This window comes from Anabas testudineus, chromosome 11 (genome assembly GCF_900324465.2).
Source record: "Anabas testudineus chromosome 11, fAnaTes1.2, whole genome shotgun sequence".
Taxonomy (NCBI): domain Eukaryota; kingdom Metazoa; phylum Chordata; class Actinopteri; order Anabantiformes; family Anabantidae; genus Anabas; species Anabas testudineus.
The window spans coordinates 8,599,777-8,621,254 of NC_046620.1; the positions used below are offsets into that span (position 1 = coordinate 8,599,777).

General features: G+C 41.9%; 2 protein-coding genes across 4 annotated transcripts; one reads left to right on the plus strand and one right to left on the minus strand.

Moving 5' to 3' along the window:
• Window positions 1-1,196: 1,196 nt before the first annotated feature.
• Window positions 1,197-2,728, minus strand: s100a10a (S100 calcium binding protein A10a). 2 transcript variants are annotated; one of them, XM_026349921.1, is made up of 3 exons: window positions 2,623-2,728; window positions 1,532-1,692; window positions 1,197-1,439 (listed from the first exon to the last, which is right to left on the minus strand). In XM_026349921.1, exons 2-3 carry the CDS (start codon window positions 1,670-1,672, stop codon window positions 1,278-1,280), a joined length of 303 nt encoding a protein of 100 aa, XP_026205706.1. In that variant the 5' UTR covers window positions 1,673-1,692; window positions 2,623-2,728; the 3' UTR covers window positions 1,197-1,277. The 2 variants fall into 2 exon arrangements, with proteins under 2 accessions (XP_026205706.1, XP_026205707.1); XM_026349922.1 differs by having other exon boundaries at window positions 1,532-1,687; window positions 2,623-2,682.
• A 1,850-nt stretch (window positions 2,729-4,578) lies between these two features.
• trim46b (tripartite motif containing 46b) lies at window positions 4,579-14,939 on the plus strand. 2 transcript variants are annotated; one of them, XM_026348994.1, is made up of 12 exons: window positions 4,579-4,665; window positions 6,998-7,259; window positions 7,454-7,643; window positions 8,119-8,317; window positions 8,447-8,593; window positions 8,772-8,867; window positions 9,133-9,386; window positions 9,946-10,067; window positions 10,206-10,544; window positions 12,357-12,586; window positions 13,367-13,434; window positions 13,624-14,939. In XM_026348994.1, exons 1-12 carry the CDS (start codon window positions 4,579-4,581, stop codon window positions 14,066-14,068), a joined length of 2,439 nt encoding a protein of 812 aa, XP_026204779.1. In that variant the 3' UTR covers window positions 14,069-14,939. The 2 variants fall into 2 exon arrangements, with proteins under 2 accessions (XP_026204779.1, XP_026204781.1); XM_026348996.1 differs by having other exon boundaries at window positions 4,592-4,665; window positions 7,493-7,643.
• Window positions 14,940-21,478: the final 6,539 nt, after the last annotated feature.

The following is a 21,478-nucleotide window of genomic DNA, read 5'->3' on the forward strand; positions in this document are numbered from 1 at the left end:
TTGAGAAAAGTTGTGACATTAGCTATGATCTCAGTGTTAGTAAGATTTGTCCCGTTTGGTCTCTTGCTTCATCTTATGGTGTTGTGTTGTTTCAGGTTGCAGGTAGATGACGGCAGGATTTAAGAAAATAGATCAGCTGCACAAAAGGGATGTTGAGAAAACAGTCAGCAAAGTAGGAATTCCCGGCCCCAAGCTCAGCAGTGGGTCACATGGGTGTGGTAGTTGCGGAGGGGTGAATACAAACTCTAACACACACACACACACACACACACACACACACACACACACACAGAGCATGGTAACCTAGCAACCTGAGTGTTTGCGTGTAACCATGAACATGGGTAGGCCACAGACTCAGACTCAGGCCCTGCCCAAGGAGGTGTGTACAAGAGGATCATCAGTTACTTGGCCCTCAGTGTAGACTTCCAGGGAGGCGTTTCTTAGTCAGTAAAAGTTCTTTGAACATAGCTGGGATTGACAGACCATCACCACAACCCCTGGCCTTAAACCTTAAGGATTATATGCTTTACATTGATGATTAAAACTTTTGATTAGTGGAGCTCAATCAGTGCCAGAACATGGCCTGAGAAAAAGTGCTGCCTGGGAGACTTCATCCTGAGTTCAGACTCGGATAGTTGAGTTTTTCTGCCTCTCTGGTATTTTTACCAGACGTGAAACACAATGAAAAGTATTTGGTGGAAAAACTGTGGTGTACTGATGTGCCCTGCCCTGTGACTCACACCCCTCAGTCTTCCTCACAGTGCCCAGGCCTGCCTTGGTTTATCGAGTAAAAATGCTAACTTTAGTCACTTTTAAACCAGCCCATCGTCTCATTTATCAGTTTGTGAAAGTGCGGTTGCCACATCAGTTAAGTGATTATGTTTTACAGAGGGGCGTGTTCATGACTAGAACATTCTGCAGATTCCTCAGGGCGGCGATAAGCAGAGATTTATCAACCAGCGAGGGAGAGGTTCACACTCAGGAAAGCTAAAAATGCGGTTGGGAATTTATCTCAGCGCACCTATTGTTACACGTACATCTGCCTAAAAGCAAGTACATTGTGACCTCGTGACCGAGTTACCAGGTGTGGGACTTTTTTGAAACACAAACACTCGTCTATTAAGGTGGATTTTATATTCAAATCAGAGAAAATGCACGATCATTTCCAACACATAATGACCACTAAACAAAACAGGTTTGACAGTCTTAGGTGTATTTAATGGACAAAACAATCTTTACAAAATATGAAATGCATTTTGGTTTCTTCTGCTGGGCTTTTACTTCTTTCCCATCTTCTTCATGTGCATCTGATAGCACTGCTCACAAGCTACGGAAAGTCCGACAACCAGAGAAACAAACTCCTCAAAGTCCACCTGACCATCTCCGTTGGTGTCCAGGTCCTTCATGATCTTGTCTACAGCAGCAGGGTCCCTCTGGGACTGTGATGATAAACATGACACGATAAATGAACAACTGGGTTTAAAGTGGGGGGCGCTGTGATTGTGTGTTTCATGTGTTGAACCCTTCTCACCTTAAGGAAGTTAGGCAACTCATGCTCCATCAGCTCCCTCAGCTCTCGCCGGCTGAGCGTGGTGTCCTTGTTATCCTTAGAGGCGTAACGGTGGAACACCTTGATGAGTGACTCCATAGCGTTTTCCAGTTCTGAAGGCATGGTGGCTCGATGGGTCTAGACTGAGAAATAAAGTACAAATAGAACTTTATTGTTCACTCAGGTATTTGATTTGTTACATCTGTCAAAAGAGGAACATACTGTATTCACTGGTTATCTTATCTAAGAGGCACAGCAGAGTTCAAAAGCCAGGTAAACAAGAGGTATCTCTGGTATAAAATGCATGTATGTTTGACCAATCAACAAATCTATCACCTCATCTGGACAAAGTAAAGGAAAGAGTCAAGACGACCAAGAGGCTTTGGAGGAGAACAAGGTGTAGCCCATTGGAGAGGAAGCAACACGGTGCTCCAACGCCCTCATTGGGGATGAGTAATAACCACGAGAAGTGAAAGATGTGTTAATTTGCTAGAAAACAGACAACTGAGATAGCAGTGCACATATAGAAATAAGAAAAACCCAACACACTGTGAAAACACTGTGCATGTTGCTGTGGAGGAAAAAGGAAAAAGAGGAGTCGTGTGTTACTTGTGTAAGTGGGAATGGAAAAACTTCATGAGGAAAAAATGTGGCATGTTGGAAACTGATGCAGCAAATGACAGAGGAAACTAAAGCAGTAGGGCACAGTGCAACCACACCCTCTACTTACAGACATCCACCTTAAGAAACACAAGAAAGATGGTTGTCAGTGCTGTGCCAGACTAGTGTAGGAATTATAAACCTTTAACCTTTTCAACAGAGTAATGCTCCAAACACTGTGTATTTAAAACCTGCATCTGATCAACACAGCTGAAATGTGTGATTTTCAAAGAGAAACTAAAAATTCACATGTAAAAAGCTGCCTGAGAGCAGAAGAAACGACACAGATCCAGATAAAAACGACAGTTCACACTGTTTTAGAAGTAAATAACTAAACTCTTTGCAGCCGACCTGCAGGAGTCGAGCAGAGTTTGTGAAAAGCGTCAGAAACGAGCTGCGTCGTCAGGTCTTACCGTGCACAGCTGGGACGTGGTCTGCAGAGGAGAGGTGGGAATGTGCAAAAGCTGGGACTGAGTGCGGCACAAGTTTTATAGCCCGGCACCGCCCCGGTGTGTGAGTCAACCTGTGATACGGACGGTGGACTCGACCCCTGGTGCGCCTGAACAGACACCGCACACACCAGTGGTAATTAAATCTAAGTTTGTGGGACGTGTTTCTGTTTCTTCTTCAATACTAACTATACTGTAAAAACTGGAGAAGATTGGTTTTTCAACCAGACCAGTTCCTTCAAGAAAAAAAAAACAAAAACAAAAAAACGAACCCAATATTATTAATTAGAGGACTTACAACTGATAACAGAACTGATCGAACTGGGACTTAATGTAATCAGCAGCAATCAATAGACATTTATCACACACAAGACAAAGTTACTAAACAAAGTCTGTTCTCCACCTGAGAACAATCAGTTTATAGTTTTCAGTAAATCAACACACATGATTATCTACTTTTGTACTAGAGTTACGTTTGTATTTTATTCATTTTAGTTTTTTGTATATTTGTCTCTCTGCGTGCTCTGGTGTGTTTGGGTGAACTGTGGGCCCTCTTGTGGCCCTCTTCTGGTATTACAATCTGACACTGCTTAAAGTACAGTATTCATCAATGTGCATTTATGCGCTTTCACTTAAGCACAATTTTCTAAGCAGGACATTTACTTGTATGGCTATTTAGGTGAAAGCCTTTATTAACAACTTTTCTAACAACTGTATAGTCTGCTGTTTGGATTCTTGGGTGCTCACTGACACTACAGCACACGATTCTTGCCTGGACATGCAGGTCTCTCTTCACTCTTCACAGTACACCCAAACTACATACATGAAATATCCCTGTATTTATATCCCGGAGCCACTTGCATCATCCTTTCTTAGCTGTGTTTGCTTAAGCAGAATCTGTCTGTGTCAGGGCCAATCTAATCCAGCTTGCACTAACTGCACAAGCAGCAACTCGGCTGCAGCAGTAAACTATCACATTTTCTTTACGTGTTTGAACGTGTCGACCATCAGACAGGTTTTAGCTGAGCCTTTTACAGATGTTTGCACTTCATGGTCACAGTGCTTTTATCCATTGGTTCCTATGCGGTATTCTATGTAGCCTGACTTGGATATTGCAGGCCTGTTTCATTTAATGTATTGTTTGCAACACTTTTTATGTAATTTCTGATGTTTGATTGTGTTTATCTTAATTAAACGAATGTCATATTCTGTTATGATTAATGTTCACTGCAAAAACAAAATAAACAATAATAAATAACTGCAAAGATCTCACCCTGTATATATTTGTTGTCAGTGTAATGTGTACAATCTAATGTCCTATCTTTGCACATTTGATGGTTTTGGTAAATGTCAAAACATAAATACATGAAAAATGTTTCTTAGTAATAACCCATGACCTTTTACTAATAGTTGATACCATGTGACCAGTAATACAGTAGATCACTGTGAAGGTTAAAAATATTGCTCCATCGTTAGGTAACATCGTGGCTTGATTAGAGAGTCATCTTTTCTTTCTAATAGAGGATTCACACCGCGTTTCTCTTCCACTAACATCAAGCGTCCACCCTGCTGAGTGCATCCGGTGCGGGATGGTAAGGGTGGGGGGCGGGACGTCTGGGTGAGGAGTAGAGCAGCAGGCATCTGTTAACATTCACCCTGGATATATATAAATACACACTCACATTAACTACAAATCGTTTTCTTCGTGTTTTTATATACTAGGAAGATTACAGCAGCCTACTACATGCGTTTTGTTTTACATGCGTAAAAATGTCCGGATCAAGTGGTTTTTAAAACATGAATTTACTGCACGGTTAAAAGGAAAAAATCTGATTATCTATAGGGCTAAAGTTGCAAGTATTGATTCGTTAATATGTACCAAATGGCCTATGGCCTAGATACATCGCGGTTTATATCCAGATGATGAAAAGAGACGGCAGCTATTTTCTTAAAATGGCAGAGATGGATTTCAAAACATCAACGATGGAAGCTCTGGTTCGTATCAGTGTGAGTATATGTGTGTTTTTGAATGGTCTCTGGATGTTTATTCAGAATACAGTGTATTTTTTTAATCTGAGAGACAGTCTGTGTGTAATTTTAAGAGAAGGACCGAAGAAACGATGTGCACGACGCGTCTCAGCGTTTCACCCCTGAAGCATTTCTGTAAAATGGACTTTTCTGAAAATGAAATCCATTGCCTGTAGCAGATAAAATACTGACAATCCTCAACCCTTGCTGTAAAAAGCTATATCTTAAGGTTTGTTTGTTATTTCGTCGTGTTGCTTTAACCCACACTAATGGAGGTCCTACAATCCTCGTTCGGAATATTTTAGCTCACTCGAGCTAAAACAATCAGAATAGAGAGGAAATAGTTTCCTTCTATATTAGATACAGATGTGTTTGAAACATTATCAAATGAAAACAGTAAAAACTGAAAGGACATGTTTCTTTTTTGGGCTCATTGGATGCCCGTTTCCATGGAGACGGGATGCAGGACCATCAGTTGCTGCTGAGGCAAAGGGAGGAGATGTGTGTAGATGCTGCTTTTAGCATCGGCCTAAGAACAGGGTTGAAACACAGACATGGTCACAGCAGCAGAGGGGGAGCTGACAATGGTTCTCAACTTTGAAACGGCCATGTTAATCAGCCACTAGAGTCATTTACTCCAAAGCGTCTTTCGGGGGCTCATCGCTGGGGATGCAGTGCCTCCAACCCCTCCCCTCTGCACCGCGCACTGTTGGTGCTGGAAACACGTAGTCTACTGTCATGGCGCCTAGATTCCAGGTGAAGGTAAGGATGCGCTGTCGCAACGCCTGCTTTACGCCGTCACTTCAGCATTAGCAGTGCACACGGTCCAGTTCAGATGGAGACCGGCAGCGTGCCCGCAATTTGTCGCTGTTAGTGCTCCATGCGAACTGCTTAGCCTGAAATCCTCACAGGCTAAATTGCAAGAGGAGGAGAGAAAGGCAGGCCGGAGTTGACATTGAGGTGCACGGAGAGAGGAAGTAGGTTGTTTTATAATCTCTAATTATTCCAGTATTGGTCGATTTGCGCTTCGCAGCAGCCTAATTATGTGTTAACTGGGCCTCTAGCTTTATTATTTAACATGTCAGCTGGAAAGACATTACTCAGATCTGTGCTGCATTTGAGGGTTTGGTCATCCAGCTGTTTAACAGGATGTGAGTCCTCAGCCTAAAGTGAATAGTCAAGAATTTACTGCATGATCCCAAATTATCCTTTTTCAGTCTGCATCCACATGCACGGCCGTTTTAATGTGCTTTATTGTGTGCTGTGAAAAGTTGTCCTGATGCTGCTATCACACGTCACATCACATCACTGTGACAAAGTCCCTAAATCCCCTATGCAGCACAGTCAGTCAGTTTCTGTTGTCCTGGTTTTGAATTTGACTTGTAGTGTCAGTGATGTAGATGTACCCGCCGCTGGCCCTGCAACAGTTTGGTTGTGTGTCAAGGACATCCGGGAAGCAAAAGAAAGCAGGTCATGCAGTCTGGCAAAATGACAGTGTTACTCAAAATTAAAATGGCTTATGGACTGATTGCTCTTTTGACCATCTCATCTCACTTTGAAGCCTTGTAGTTAGAGTGACTGCAGTAACAGGTTTCTACAATACCCAGTGTGTCCTTGTCTGTCAAATCCATGTCCTTGAGCAGGACAGTGACACACTAACTGCTCGCTAGGCTCCAGGGTGATGAGCTATACAGTGAACAAACCTATTATCAAGCTTTGTTTTATGAGGTGATATAAACTGATTAAAATGAACACTGCTACTGTCTGTGATACGTGTAATATACTGAGTCTGTGCACTGCATATTATAAGCTATGGCCCTCTGGTTATTCGTGGCCTGTGCAGTCAATAAATGTAATGCATTGCCAGTCCAGAATAAAAATATGCAATAAACATCTCACGGAGACATACGGAAACATCTCAGCGACATAAAAACACATATTGTGTGGCTCCTGACTAAAAAGCCTAAGTGAAGGGCTGCACTCTGCTATGGTTGAATAATTTATGTCTAGTCCTAATCCATATTTAGCAAGAACGATGCCCTGTGCTGCCTGTCTGGGACGACTCTCGCCTTTGCTCTGTCTCTTCCTCAGTTCAGTTTCTTTAATGATTCAATACTGTCCCTTCTCTGTAATGCACGTTCAAGTAGGGCTGTGGATTAAATCTCATTAGATTTGATCATCAACAACTGTAAGGTAGCAAAAACTGTCTTGACAAAATCAAGCATTTCGTGCTTGTGGCTATTTTGTTTCACTTGTTATGTTACATGCTCATGTACAGATCCCAACACACTCACCTCTTTTCCTTCGACAGTCTAACATGAAGAGCCTGGAGCATGAGCTGCATTGTCCAGTGTGTAAGGAGATAGTCAAACAGCCTGTGGTCCTGCCATGCCAGCACAGCGTCTGCCTCATGTGTGCCTCCGAGATCTTAGTGGCAAATGGCTACCCACCTCCAGAACTTCCGCCAGAGCCCAACTCCCCAGCTTCCACGCCCAACACCCGCTCACCTCGTCAGGCACGCAGGCCTACACCCAAGACTGAGCAGCGACCCATTGACCGCGTTCTGCGATCAGGTGTGGAACAACTCTTCATTTGCCATATACAGTGAATCCATGTTTATAGAAACTATGTAATTACATATAAGTTCAACTTATTCCTTAAGGTCACTGTCAAATATTTAGCATTTATAAAGAAACAATCAATTTAATTTCTCATGTCTCCCTCTAATACTAACATGGGATAACATTACTTTTTTTCTTGCTTTGAGGTCCCCACCCGCCTTCGCCATCCATGCCTCGGTCTCCAGGATATGGGACGTATCCAGGGCGACGCCGTAAAGAGGGTCCACCCCTGGTGATGATGTTCCCTTGTATCCCCTGTGGTCGAGATGTGGAGCTGGGAGAGAAGGGTCTCAGTGACTGTCTGCGCAACCTCACTTTGGAGCGTATCGTAGAACGGTAGCTGCCACACAAACAGACACACAGAAATACGAGGGTAGGAACAGAAAAGCCACAACAATATTGTCTTTCAGTGTCAATGATGTTCCAGTCCAGATGTAAATGAATAAATGAATAGTTGGCCTGGTGTGGAAACATGTCCCATTTAGTGTAATTATTCAGGAGCAGCCGAGCTGTCGAAGAATCCTGCAGAGTAGTGCAGTCCTGCACTGTAACATACTGTAGCTGCCCTGGCTGACTGTGTGTTTTCACAGTCTAGTAGCTTTGTGTTCACTACATCACATATTCACCACTGCTTGTCTCACACACTGAACCTCTTTTCCTTTCACTTTAACCTTCAGTTTGAATTGTTTCAGACTTTTTTATGTATTGTTTGTTCCTTAGAAAATCCCTCTTGATAAGAAGAGCTAAACCAATCTCTCTTCTCCTCTGTGTCTTTGCTACCTTTCTTACATCCTTTCCTTTCCATTACCAGGTACAGACACACAGTGAGTCTGGGCAATGTGGCTGTGATGTGCCAGTTTTGTAAACCTCCTCAAGCTCTGGAGGCCACCAAAGGCTGTGCTGACTGCAGGGCCAATTTCTGCAACGAGTGTTTCAAGCTGTATCACCCATGGGGGACACCACGAGCACAGCATGAACACATCCTGCCTACACTCAACTTCAGACCAAAGGTCTTTAAAATGCTAGTAACTTACTAAAATCAAAACAATATCTCTTAATAAAGGGTTTATATTTTCTCCACACAGGCAAATCGTGCTCCAAATAAATGAGTTCTGATTTAATTTGACTCTCCCCCTCAGGTCCTGACCTGTCCAGACCATGACCAGGAGAAGCTACAGTTCTATTGTAGGTCCTGTCAGCGGCTGCTCTGCCCTCTCTGCAAACTGAGACGCATCCACAGCGGACACAAAATCCTTCCTGTAGCCCAGGCATACCAAGCCTTGAAGGTAGGACTGAGGAAATCAGACATATCCTGAGCGAGTTTTCTATAATGTCCACAAAGAAATGCAGTATACAGTACACAATGTGCTAATGCCAAGTTATGGTAAGTCTGCGTGCAACAACCAAACTGTCTGGTGCGTAATTGCTGTTTGTATGTTGTGTTTTTTGCTGTTTGTTTTACAGGAGAAGATTACAAAGGAGATGAACTACATTCTGTCCAACCAGGACACAGTTTTGGCTCAGATTACCCAGCTGGAGAGTGGCATCACACAGACCGAGGTGATTAATACTTACGGCTGACAGAATGCTTCTAAACATGGAATTAAAACCAATGAGCATCTAAAAATCCCCTAAAGTTTCATCTCATGCCCTTCATCAGCTGACTGGGTTTAGATCGTTATGTCAGTGTTTGTAAAAATACTGTATAATTGAAGAACTCTTATGAATCAACTCAACTTAAAAGTGTAAGAAGTGTACGATAGCATCAGCGGGGTGTTAGTTTTCAGATTTTTAATACTTGTCCGTCTGTGTTATTCATCTCCAGGTAAACAGCGTGTCTGCCAGAGAGCAGCTGGCTCAGAGCATCAGGGATCTGACGGCCGCTCTGGCCGAGCGCCACGCTTCCCTCACCCAGGCTCTGGAGGCGGCGCGACACAAACGTGGCGAGGCGTTGGCTGCTCAAGTGGCAGAAAGACGGGCCTTGATGGAACACGCAGGGCTCATGGCGTTTACACAAGAGCTGCTGAAAGAAACAGACCAGCCCTGCTTTGTGCAGGCTGCTCGCCAGACCCATAATAGGTTTTTCATTTTTTTAATCTTTGGCACTGTTTTCTGTTTTGATTGAAGCAGATCTTAGATTAGCTCTGTCTTTATTTGTCAGCTTATTTTAATTCATTAGCAGGGTTCTCTCACACCTAATGTTTCTGTAGAAAAACAACCAGCTTGTAATAGAAAATAGTCTGTTTAGTTAGTTAGTGTTCTGTCTGTATTCCTCTGTTGATAGTAATAGCTCACAGTAACAGGAAGAAATGATGACTTGATTATACCTCATATGTAAATCACTTTAGATAAAAGCATCTGCCAAATGACTAGATGTAAATGATTATGTCTTGGCAATTGGATCTGTGAGACTTTTAATATTGTGTCTGTTGTGATACAACTTAATTTTCGGTGCCATAAACCTCAGCTGTTCTCGAAAAAGCAAAACAACGCTTACAGTATATGAGACCCAGGATTCACTGCATGTCACATTCTGTTTAAATGATGATCATACACCTCTGCCCTGCATCGGCCTGTTCCACCCATCTTGTAAACACTGTTCCTCCTTGTTGCTGTTGTTTTTGTTTTACTACACCAGGTTGAGCAAAGCAATTGAGAATCTCCAGCATTTCACTCTGGCGGCTGATCCATCCTTCAGACACTTCCAGCTGGATGTCACCAAGGAGCTCAAACTCTTGACAGAGTTGAACTTCATCCAGGGTGAGAAAGGGAAAGTATGGATGCAAAATGGTGGAAGGGACCAACATAAGAAAGTAGGAAAGTGAAAAGGCGGAGAAGGATAGGCTTTGATTTCTTTGTTGTATCACTTATAGACTGTATCGCTTATATTTGTCACAGCCCCCTTGGCTCCAGTGATTGACACCCAGCGTACCCTGGCCTATGACCAGCTCTTCCTGTGCTGGCGACTGCCCCAAGAATCTGCACCCGCCTGGCACTACTCCGTGGAGTATCGCCGTCGAGGTGTGGTACCTGGAGGAGCATCCAGAGGCGGGATCAGAGGTGGATTGGCTGCTGCCCGATGGGGCTGGCAGCGATTGGATGAAGTGAGTGGAACCAGTGCTGTGATTGACAGGCTAGAGATGGACAGCGTGTACGTGCTGCGGGTGAGAGGCTGCAACAAGGCGGGCTACGGGGAGTACAGTGAGGAGGTGTATCTGCACACCCCGCCTGCACCAGGTGAGAGTACACACTTTACCAGGGATGAACTAGAATGCAGCCTTCATGATGAAGAACATCAATCCATCATTGCTGTGGATTTTGTGTTGTCTGCATGGTCAAAGGATAATGCTGTATTTTTTATTTCAGCTTTTTATTAGTTTTAGCCATATTTTCTATCTAACAGTGTTTTCAGTATTTGCTGACATGTGTGATCATGGGAATGATGATTACATTCACTGATTAGTCAATGAATGAAAAATAATTGTGCGTTATTCAATATCAGAGTAATTTTTCAGCAAAGATGCAAAAAGTTGGTTCTAGTTTTAGTTTAACTACAAAGGTGAAAATTTTACAGTATAGTTATTATTGAGGCCGTAGGAGGTGGTGGAGTCATACTGGAGTGTATTATGTTATTAGGTGTTTCTAATGTTTTGGCCACACTATATAAAATGAAAACCAAAACATTTGGACACCTTCCAATATAATGCACTCCAGTACAACTTCACTACCGAGTCTCCAACAATAATTATCCCGTTTCGGACACTTTCAACTTTAACAACTAATAAATTATTGGATTACACCCAATTGTACATTTGAAACTTGATATTCAAGATGTCAGAGGTTTCATCTCTTAGCTGCATTAAGTGTCCAGAGTGTGCCGTTTTTATACATAACATTTCCTTTTATATATTCCAACTTGCTATTTTTACTTAATGACTTAAAATCACTGAAATCTCTGACAGTGTTACCAAAAAATATCATTATATCACCACACCAGCAATAGTTACTGTCACCTAGGAGCTATTCATCTTTTCACACCTACTATTGTTTTTCAGTCAGAATAAAAGCATTAAGATGGTTACCATGGTGAAACACTTAATAATTCATTATCTTTTTTTTCTGCCCATTCCCATTTCCTTTTTCATTTTTCCACCTGTCTCCACTTTCAACACATTCTCACTGTCTTACACATTATTTCCTCATCTTTCTCTCATATTTTATTTCCATTTCACAGCTTTGTACTTGTCATCCTCCTCTACACTACTTCCATGCTGCCAACCTACATGCCTCCTACAGAACGTAAGAAGTGCATTCATATCTCTTGGCCACCCCTCTGTAACCCATGCGGCATCATTATCGCCTCCTTCTCCTCATCCCGTGCACAGTGTTTTTCCACCTGCATCTAGACGCCCACTCACCCCTCGGCCTCCCACTCTACCTCCTATAACGAGATCTGTCTGAACGCTGATGATGAGGTTTGCAGTTTGTTAAGACCTGAGGCTTAACAACATGGATCGGATTCAGATCCAGGGCTTTTTAATAGTCAAACTTAGTGATTGGTGAATTCCTTGTGTCCCTCTACTGCTGACTGTTTTTCCTTTCTGCTATTGCGTATCCTCCCTTTGTAAACTGTTTGTCTTCTGGAACAAGCTACACTCCCTACAGCCAGAGCATCTCTGCAAAACCTTTTGTATTTTGCTCCCTGACTCATCGATGTACACATCAGTGTCCTTTTCTCTTCCAGTGCTGTTGGGAGGAGGTGCATGCCTGCTCTCTGTTCCTCTCCCTCTAGACTCTCCTCTCAGTTGCTTATGATTGTCCTTATTTCTCCTCTCCTTGCTGCTTTCTGACTGCAAATCTGAATCACTTTTCCTCTGTTGTCTCCCAAACGTTTCCTGTTGCATCTAAAACCCCTAAATATAATTTTTGAATGCACCTCTTTGTCTCTTTGTCTTCTCTTTACCCTCACATCTTCTTTCCGCCCTCTTTCTCTTTTCCGACCCTCTCTTTTTCTTTCTGTTGTGCTCCTTGCTCTCTGTCTCCTCTTAGTGCTCAACTTTTACCTGGACTCTCGTTGGGGCCTTCATGCTGACCGGCTGGTGGTCAGTAAAGAGCAGCGCTGTGCTCGCAGTGTCCCTGGTCTCTCTCTGCTGCAGGCTGCTGACCATGCCCTTACTTCCTGTCACCTGACTTCAGACCTCCTGGTTGGGGATGTAGCTATTACACAGGGGCGCCACTACTGGGCATGCTCAGTGGAGCCAGGCTCATACCTTGTTAAGGCATGTACATTCTCGACACTATGTATTTAACACTACTAGTGCAAACTGCTCAGTATTTCGAATGCAGACTTGAATTTTAACCAGAAGTTTCATTAAGGATCAGTGAGCTTGACATCATTTTTTGTTCATATTCCGGTTTTTGGTCAAACAATAAAAGCAGCAGAGGAGAGATTCTGCCTGTTTGCAGTGAGACCAAGTGACAGAGGTGTAAAATGTTTGTTTGTGGCAGGTGTTGCCTAAAGGCGTCCAATAATACCTTTGTGTCTTTAATGCATCTCGGTTTTTAGATCCAAGTAGAGAACAGCAAAGAAATAAGGACAAAATCAATGCTCAGGTTATATGTTTTACTCTCCCCGAATCTGTTTTAAAACACATAGTTTTAGCTATGCAGCAAAACTTGGTAGGAAAGGGTGAGGAGAAGGTTAGAGAGCCTGAGCCAAAATATGATTTTTGAGTAGGAGAAATATTTGCTCCTGCAGACTAACTACAGTACACTTTGTAAGTTGTGAACTAATTTGTAGATCGTTAGAGAATGGTGAGGCAATTTTTGTATGCAGATGTCAAGGTTGCAAATTATTAATATGTCACATGTGTTTCCATATATTGTACACATGTTGTATGTATCATCTGATCTACATATCCTGGTCCTAATGCATTGTAGCACTGTAGATAATTATTACAGATGTATACCTTGTGATTTTATAGGACATAGGTCAATCAGTTATTTAAAGATTTGCTACAAGTAGCATGTTTACTAATGATTTGTTCTCTTTCGATCAGGTGGGAGTTGGTCTTGAATCCAAACTGCAGGAGTGGTTTCATCTTCCACAAGACATGGCCAGTCCACGGTGAGTAGCAAGACAATGAAGTGTATATTAGTTTACTGGAATATAAGGACTAGTGGTGTGTGAAAGTCTTTGCAAATCAGGTGTATACTTACCCTGATGTGTACACCTGTAGCCTGATAAAACATGAAAAACTGACCAAGAAGACATCTCATTATTATATTTCAAACTGTGCTCTCTCTCTTTGTTTAGCTATGACCCAGACAGCGGTCATGACAGTGGAGCAGAGGATGCCTTGGACTCTGCTCCACCCTTCTGCTTCCTCACTATGGGAATGGGTAAAATCTACATGCCTCAGCACAACTACCACCACAGTAGCCACGGGAATGGTATACGAGACCCTGTCGCCAATGGCAACAGCCCCTCCTCCCCCACGGGCCTCACCTACCCACTGCCGCCCCGGCTTGGGGTTTGCCTTGACTTTGAGAAAGGTCGTGTCACCTTCTATGACGCCCACTCTCTGCGACCCCTGTGGGAGGGTCACGTAGATTGCTCCGGCCCTGTGTGTCCAGCTTTCTGCTTCATCGGTGGGGGGGCACTGCAGCTGCAGGAGCTGGTAGCAAATCGCAACGCAGATCAGACTCCGGTGAGGAGGGTAACAATTCAACCCCGTGTCTCTAATTTAAACAACAACTGAGGCCTGATCTGAGGTTATATGGTCATTTGGAATGTAAGTCGTAATTGTGAAGTATTTACTCAGCTAGAGCGAAAAATTAGACATCTCAGCGATTTTGTTTTGTATTTTAATTTTCTTTGTATAAGAAAATGTTTCTATAGCAACAAATATGCAATGTAATTAAGTTTCTTACGTTTTTGTTATATGCAGTTTTGCAGGAACTGATGCTTAAGTAGTGTTTGGTATATCCAACACTTGATATGTAACACTGATGCTTACACTTGTAGCCAGGCTATATTGCATACTGTACATTTATAAAGCTAATGTAGATACAGCACCACACAATGTTGTCTTTCTCTTGGAGGCTTTTACATTTCAAGTCCTTAATGCTAAAAGCTTGAAATTTCTTATGTATTAGAGATATGATTATGTGAACAAAACAAAAAAAAAAGCTTTGTATACTTTATGGCATCTATGACTAAACTTTCGAGTCAGTCGCCCATTATGATCCCAACCAAAGTTATTGTTTTTCTGGGATGTAAATGTGGTAAATTAGAGGTAGAGAATAACAATGAGTCAGTACTGTAATTAGAAGCTTCAATTATACCTCCGCTTCACAGCTAATCACTAGTTTCCACGGTTCTGTTTGTGCATAGCTGTTTTGACTCTAATGTCTGTGTGTGTGTGTGGGAGTGTGTTTGCACATGTGTGTGTTTACTTCCCCTACGCGCATGGGTGCGCATGTGTTTTGATTGATAACAGCACTGATTCATTGGCTGATGGTAAAATTTGTTTTCTCGCAAACAATACTTTTGATTTTTTTTTTTTAACCTTGCTTGATTGTGAGTTAATGAGCAGCGCTTCTTATGAACGATTAGCAGATTAAATTCATGTAAACTTCACCTGCTGGCAGAATGTTTGCAAAGGAAAAATAGATTAAGGAAATAAACACTGAATAAATACAAATTGTTTAAAATACCAAAACACCTTCTGCTTCCTTTTGTTGTTTAGAATTCAATTAGCTTCATCAGAGTTTTTCACTCATTCAATATTTATTAGCCACTTCACTGTGAGGAGGAGTCAGTCGTTGTTTCACCACTAGGGTGCAGCAACACATAACAGAACACCAGAGACATGTTCAACCTCATTTTATCACACTATGCAGATTTGTAAAGGTCAGAATATTTTAATTTAGAAAGATGAGTAATAGCACCTATTTTCACTTTAATGCAGTTTACATCGCAAATGTTTTTTGTAATTTTATTTCCATTTTAAAACTAACACAGAACTTACTAATGTATTAAATGTATAACATTAAAGAATCTAAAATGTGCCATTTATTAAAACTGTTTAGAAGAAAAGGGATGTAAGACTACATCTTCATCAGCTTTTTAAATCTATAACCACATATGCTTTGCTGCACACTAACCGGCCACTGACAGTCCAGACACTGTTTTATTAATACATAAATCTTTACACATGTTCTCTTATGGATGGACTGTAGGACTGAACTATTGATTACAGCTAAATCAAACTGTATTACTTACACTCATGTAATAAAAAAGTCACATAATTACAGACATAATATACTTCTATACTAGTCCTATAGTTCTAAATGTACTGCAAATACAGTAGCAAGAAAAAGTATGTGAACCGTTTAGAAGTTCATTGTCTGCATTAATTTGTCATAAAATATGATTTTATCTTTCATGTCTTTATTGAGAACAACCATAAAACCTCACAGTGCAAGTGGAAAAAGTATGTGAAACCTTTTTTGAATAATCACCTCAAAAAAGCTAATTGGAGTCAGGTCTTAGCATAAGTTAAGAGAATTAGTTTGGAGGTGTGAATTAGAGTTACTTTGACTGACAAAACCACTAAGTCTTTTTGAGTTTGCTCTGCACAAGAAGAAAAACGCTTATGTGAGCCATGCCTCACCAAAAGAAGCTTTCAGAGGATCTACGATCAAGAATTGTTGATTTACATAAAGCTGGAAAGGGTTACACAGTGATGTCAAAGACTTTAGAAATTCACCAGTCTACAGTTAAGCAAACAATCTACAAACGGAGACACATTGGGACTGTGGCTACTCTATGAAGAAGTGGACGGCCAGTCAAAATGACCCCAAGAACACAACAACACATCAATCACATCAAGCAACCCCCGAGAGACAGCCAAAGATTTGAAGGCATCATTGGAACTGGCTAACATCTGTGTTCATGACTCTACAGTAGGTAAAACATTGAACAAGCAGGGTGTCTATGGCAGAACACCACGAAGGAAGCTGCTGCTTACTATAAAGAACATTGCTGCACGCCTGGTGTTTGCCAAAGAGCACATTGACACTCCATAGCAGTATTTGCAAAATGTTTTGTGGCCTGAGGAACTATTTGGAAAGAACACACAGCACTACATCATATAAAAAGGTCTCTGCATATCATCATGAAAACATCATCCCAATCACAGTATGGTGAAGGTAACATCATGATTTGGGCCTGCTTTGCTGCATCAGGGCCAGCTTGCAGTGATTGGGGGGAAGATAAGTGTATAAAAAATCCTTCATCATAATGTGAGAATGTCTGTACATCAGCTGAAACTCTGTAGAAGTTGGATGATTCAATGACCCAAAACACACAACAGAATGGGTTCAGAAAAACAAAATCTGCCCTTTGGAGTGGCCAAGTCAAAGTCCAGAGCTCCACCCGATAGAGATGCTATGGAAGAGAGCCACACATGAGACGTCCACTAGACAACTAGCACTATGAGGTTTTTATGGTTGTTCTCAATAAAGAAAGCTTGTTGTTATTATTTTAGGCACATTATATTTGTTAATACTTTTGACTTAGATGAAGCTCAGAACACGTTTTATGACAAATTAATGCAGAAAATCATGAAATTAATGAAAGGTTTGCATCCTTTTTCTTGCTGCTGTATGAATTTATGAGTTTTCAGGCTGCCACTTATTGGCTAATCCCAGAGCCCTTAAATACCCCCAAAATGTTGAAGAGGTGATAGGAAATAATATCCTTATGGATTTTTACGCATATCAAAAATCATGCCTGCTTGAGATTCTTGCTCAATGAACAACCTTGAGTGCAAATAATGAATAGTGATGCCCATCTGCTTTTGATAGAGATATTAACACCTCACATGTGTAGGTAGTTAGCATTCCTTATGTAAATGTAATGTAAATCGCTGGAGTTCACCTTTTATGAGCTTCAATATGAAAATCCACATATGTGTTTAATTGGTCCCACATTCAAGGGGAAACTGCACAGGGATTTGGGGTTGTCTCAACCACAAAGGGAAAATAAAAATGCAGAAAAAAAGACAGAATAGAGAAAGAAATAATAAAATGTACAGTCTTGATACAAGTCAAAGTTCTTTTTTAATGTCCTAATGCAGAGAGATAAAAATACTACCTCCAAGGGGAGGTTTAACACTGATCCCCCATGATATAGAAGAAGTGGAATGTACTGTAATATATGAATACAGCACCACACAACCCACCATCCACCCCCTTGTGCTTGCTGCACCTCTCTTCTTTAGTCTAAATCTGTAACAGATTGGGTTTAGTCTGACTGGAGGTATGCAGCCACAACACCACATGTAGGGGTCTGCATAATCCCTCCACTGAGTATTAAGCACACAGCATGGGCATTCTTTTAAAGACCTGGCAGGAATTACCAATACATAATCTCCAAGATCATCATTTAGTACAGTTCAGAGGGAGAGGATGGGGGAGGGAATCATCTGAATTTATGAAGGATCTCAGAGCTGTATACAGTCTGTTAGAGACAGTGTGTGGTGCCATCTGGAGAACACATAGGGCAGAGTCTGCTGGAATCCGCTATCGCAGCTGTCTTAGACTACATGAAGCTAAACAGCATTTTCAAAAGACCTGGCTTGTTTGGTGAACGCCCTATGTAACTTCTATAGCCTGAGGTAGAACAAACTGTATCAGGGGAACCTACATTAACGTTATTCTTTCCTTTTACTCAGTTTGCTCAGCCTTTAAATTCAATAATGTTTCCTTGATATTATTCTTCAGACGTGGCCACTACTGAAACATTTATGGTCCATCTATCCACCCACGAGACCAGATAACATTAATAATATAAAACTTCCTGCTTTTATCGCATTGATAATCTGAATTGGGGTAGTAGGAAAAAAATCAATCAGCTAAACGTTGGCTAAGAGGATTTGAGAGCCATCACTGGGCCATCTACCCTCACCATAATAAATGAGGGGTGACAGTAATGCTAGACAGAGCCCATATGGCCACATACTGTAACCTAGTGCACTGCACTTGTTAGAGAAGTCACATGGCTAATTGAGTTTAACATTTAGAGTCCATTGGCATATCCTACTCTACTGGATTGTCTCTGTTTTATAATATCACAACTATTACGGCAGATAGTACGGCCGTCACTTCACAGTTGTGTTAAGACACAACCATATCTTTCATGCAGCCTTCCTTACTGACATATACTTCCAGTCCAGTGCCGTGTTTTACTGCACAGGAATAATTTTGTCACCTCAGTAGCGAGTTGGCTTTTTCAGCCTAATGTCCACGAACACAATGCTGCTGTTGCAAAATAAGAAATAAGCAACACATTAGTTTTATTGCCAACAGTTACAGAAGCTGTACACTAAACATGAATCTATACAGCTGGCAGCTGAGTAGCTTATCTTAGCAGATAATAAAATCTGCCTGCTTGCACCTCTTACGTGCAACGATTTCCTTTTTCTAACCTGTACAGAAAGAAAGCGAAAAACGACGGACTATTTCTTGGGTGGAAGTTGTGACTTACATTTACAGATATGAGAAAGTTATTTGGCAAAAGTTATACTTCACAAAATGTCTAACTGTTCCTTTAAATGAAACCCAGAATGTGGATATCCTGTTTTTAAGTATTTCATTCTGAGCTCAACTGAATGGTTCAGTGGTTTCATGTATTTTGCATCAAATGTGTGAAGTGGACCAAACTATATTTCACATATTTTGGCCTAGGTTGTAACTTTAAGGCTGGCGTAACTTCAGACATACTTTCATTTTTTACACTCTGTCTGTAACTTAACAACTAGGATATTATTGTTTCCATAAAACTAAAGTGTGGAATAGCATTTTAGCGAGACTAATGACTCTTTGTCACAAATGGTGTGAGCAGGTGTGGGAGAATTGCACGTGTGGTTAGAAACTATGACAACGAATTGGGCTTTATGTACGATGTGACACATCCAGTAAGTCAGTCAGTCATTCAGGACGTATTCAGCGTATTTTGAGTGGATTTCCACTCTGGTCAAACATGCTGAGGTGGACCTCAACAGACCCTACAGAGTTAAAATTCCAGTTCTGTGAAAAGTGAAAGGCAAGTCAAATCACAACGTCATCAGGGGATCCATAAAGCACACATTTCCTGGACGGCTCTGTCAAGACCAGCTGTGCATACATTAAAGGCTGCATGATCTGTGTGTACAGTTAAAAGAGGGAAAAACAGAGAAGGGAAGAACAAACATAAAGAAAGAAACAGACATAAGCGATAGACACCAACAGGAATGATAGTTACATATGAATAAATGTGCAGTCTGATCTTTCAATACTACAACAACAGCCCACCCTGGCTTCCTCATCTGTCCCTCCTCACCTTCCAGATGCTCAGTGAAAGGGTGAAAGGTTGGCAGGTGCCTGGGGGATGTAGCGTGGAGTCTCAGGGTTAGATTTCTTACAGGTCAAATAGTCGTGGTCTTAGGGTGGAAGGCATGAGGAGGGTTCACAATATGGTTAGTGTCCAGAACAGGAGATAGACGGGACCACAGAGCAGCCGTCTCACCTAATCAACTTCATTTGCAGACAGTGGGAGACAGACAGACAGACATGTCTGCCTTAGATGGCCACAATCAGCTTTCAGGGTATTACCCATTGCCCACCAGAAATCCATAATCCTTGAATCCTTGACCTTTTGCATGTCCAGCATAAAGTCAATAATGGTCACAATGGATTCCACAAATGTGCAGTGCATTTGAGACCTCGCTCAGATCTGTGATTGTGAAATAGTCCCCTCCTTTGAAGTGACTTAATCCAGTGGAACAAGGCAGGACATCTTCTATATAATGAGAGACCAAAGGAAATCTCTTGAACGCAGTCAGTGATGATTGCATCCATTGGCTGGACTTAATAAGCTTTTGTGTGTGGCTCCATGTTCAGTTTGGCATGTTTGGCTATCTAATGCATGTCCTAGTTTCCTCACTACCTCCTCACCACATCAGTGACACGATTCGATAAAGTTTCCAATGTCTACACTAAAAATCAATGCGGCATTAGCCAGAGATATGTTGCCTTCCTGATGTATGTGACTAGCAATCAGATTGATTTCACCCACAGCAGCTACGTCTGTCAAAGACCTCTTTGCAATAGATACATCATTGGAAAACAATATAGTGAGCAGATAGGGCTGCTAGACAGAATTTCTTTCTTGCTCCCATTTCCATCCATTATTTACACACAAGATGAGGTCAGTTTATTCCAGTCTAGACAAGTAGCCCTACATCATCCGCCCCTTGCTGAGTACACTGCACTGACCCACATTAATGCATTTATAATCAATACCTCCTCAGGTCCCGTGCATAGACCCGCCTATCAGATGCTGAAGAAAATTGTGCAGTCCAATTTAAATAGGCCCGGGGGGAACTTTCATAACCATGTGCCAATTAGTTCCACTGTCAATAATGGTAATGCTAAAGGACATTGTGTTCTAGGGTGAGTGGAGAGGAGGGAGACATCATCAAGCTCATGCCCGTTGTTCATTGTTAATGGATGTTACACTGACAAGAAGCATTTGATCAGACTCACACACATATTGTGGGCCGTGGATGTGGTTAAGGGGGTTGTGTTATGGGGAAGAATTACACAACCCGTGAAGATAATAAGCAATGACGTCTTATAAAGGTCAACAAACAAAGCACTAGTGGGACAAACACAGGCCGTGTGATGAGATTCATTAGGACAGCGTTGGGAGCGTGGAGAGAGAGAAAGAGGGGATAGGGAGGCCGCATTCCTTCACTGTTTCGCTGCGGCCATCACAGCAGCAGCTGAAACAGGTGTGTGTCTTTACTCGGGGCGCCGAGGTCAATACAAGTGCTATTCTCACATGGTTCAGACTGGTCACACTTGACCACACTTTGACCTTACACCCACTTGAGTAGCCCAAGACTTCATTAAGTAGGCCCTAAGTAACGCAGGGGTCCCACAACTATTATCTTGGCAATTTAACACAGCCTCTTGCTGTCCCTAAATGATCTTGGCTCAAGGATATTTATGAGCAGCATATTCATCAACGTCAAAACGTCAAAAGCCCTGCCTTGAATTCAGAACCCCTGATGGGAGGTATCACAGGCCTCTCCACCCTGATGCATCCACTTTGAAGCGTG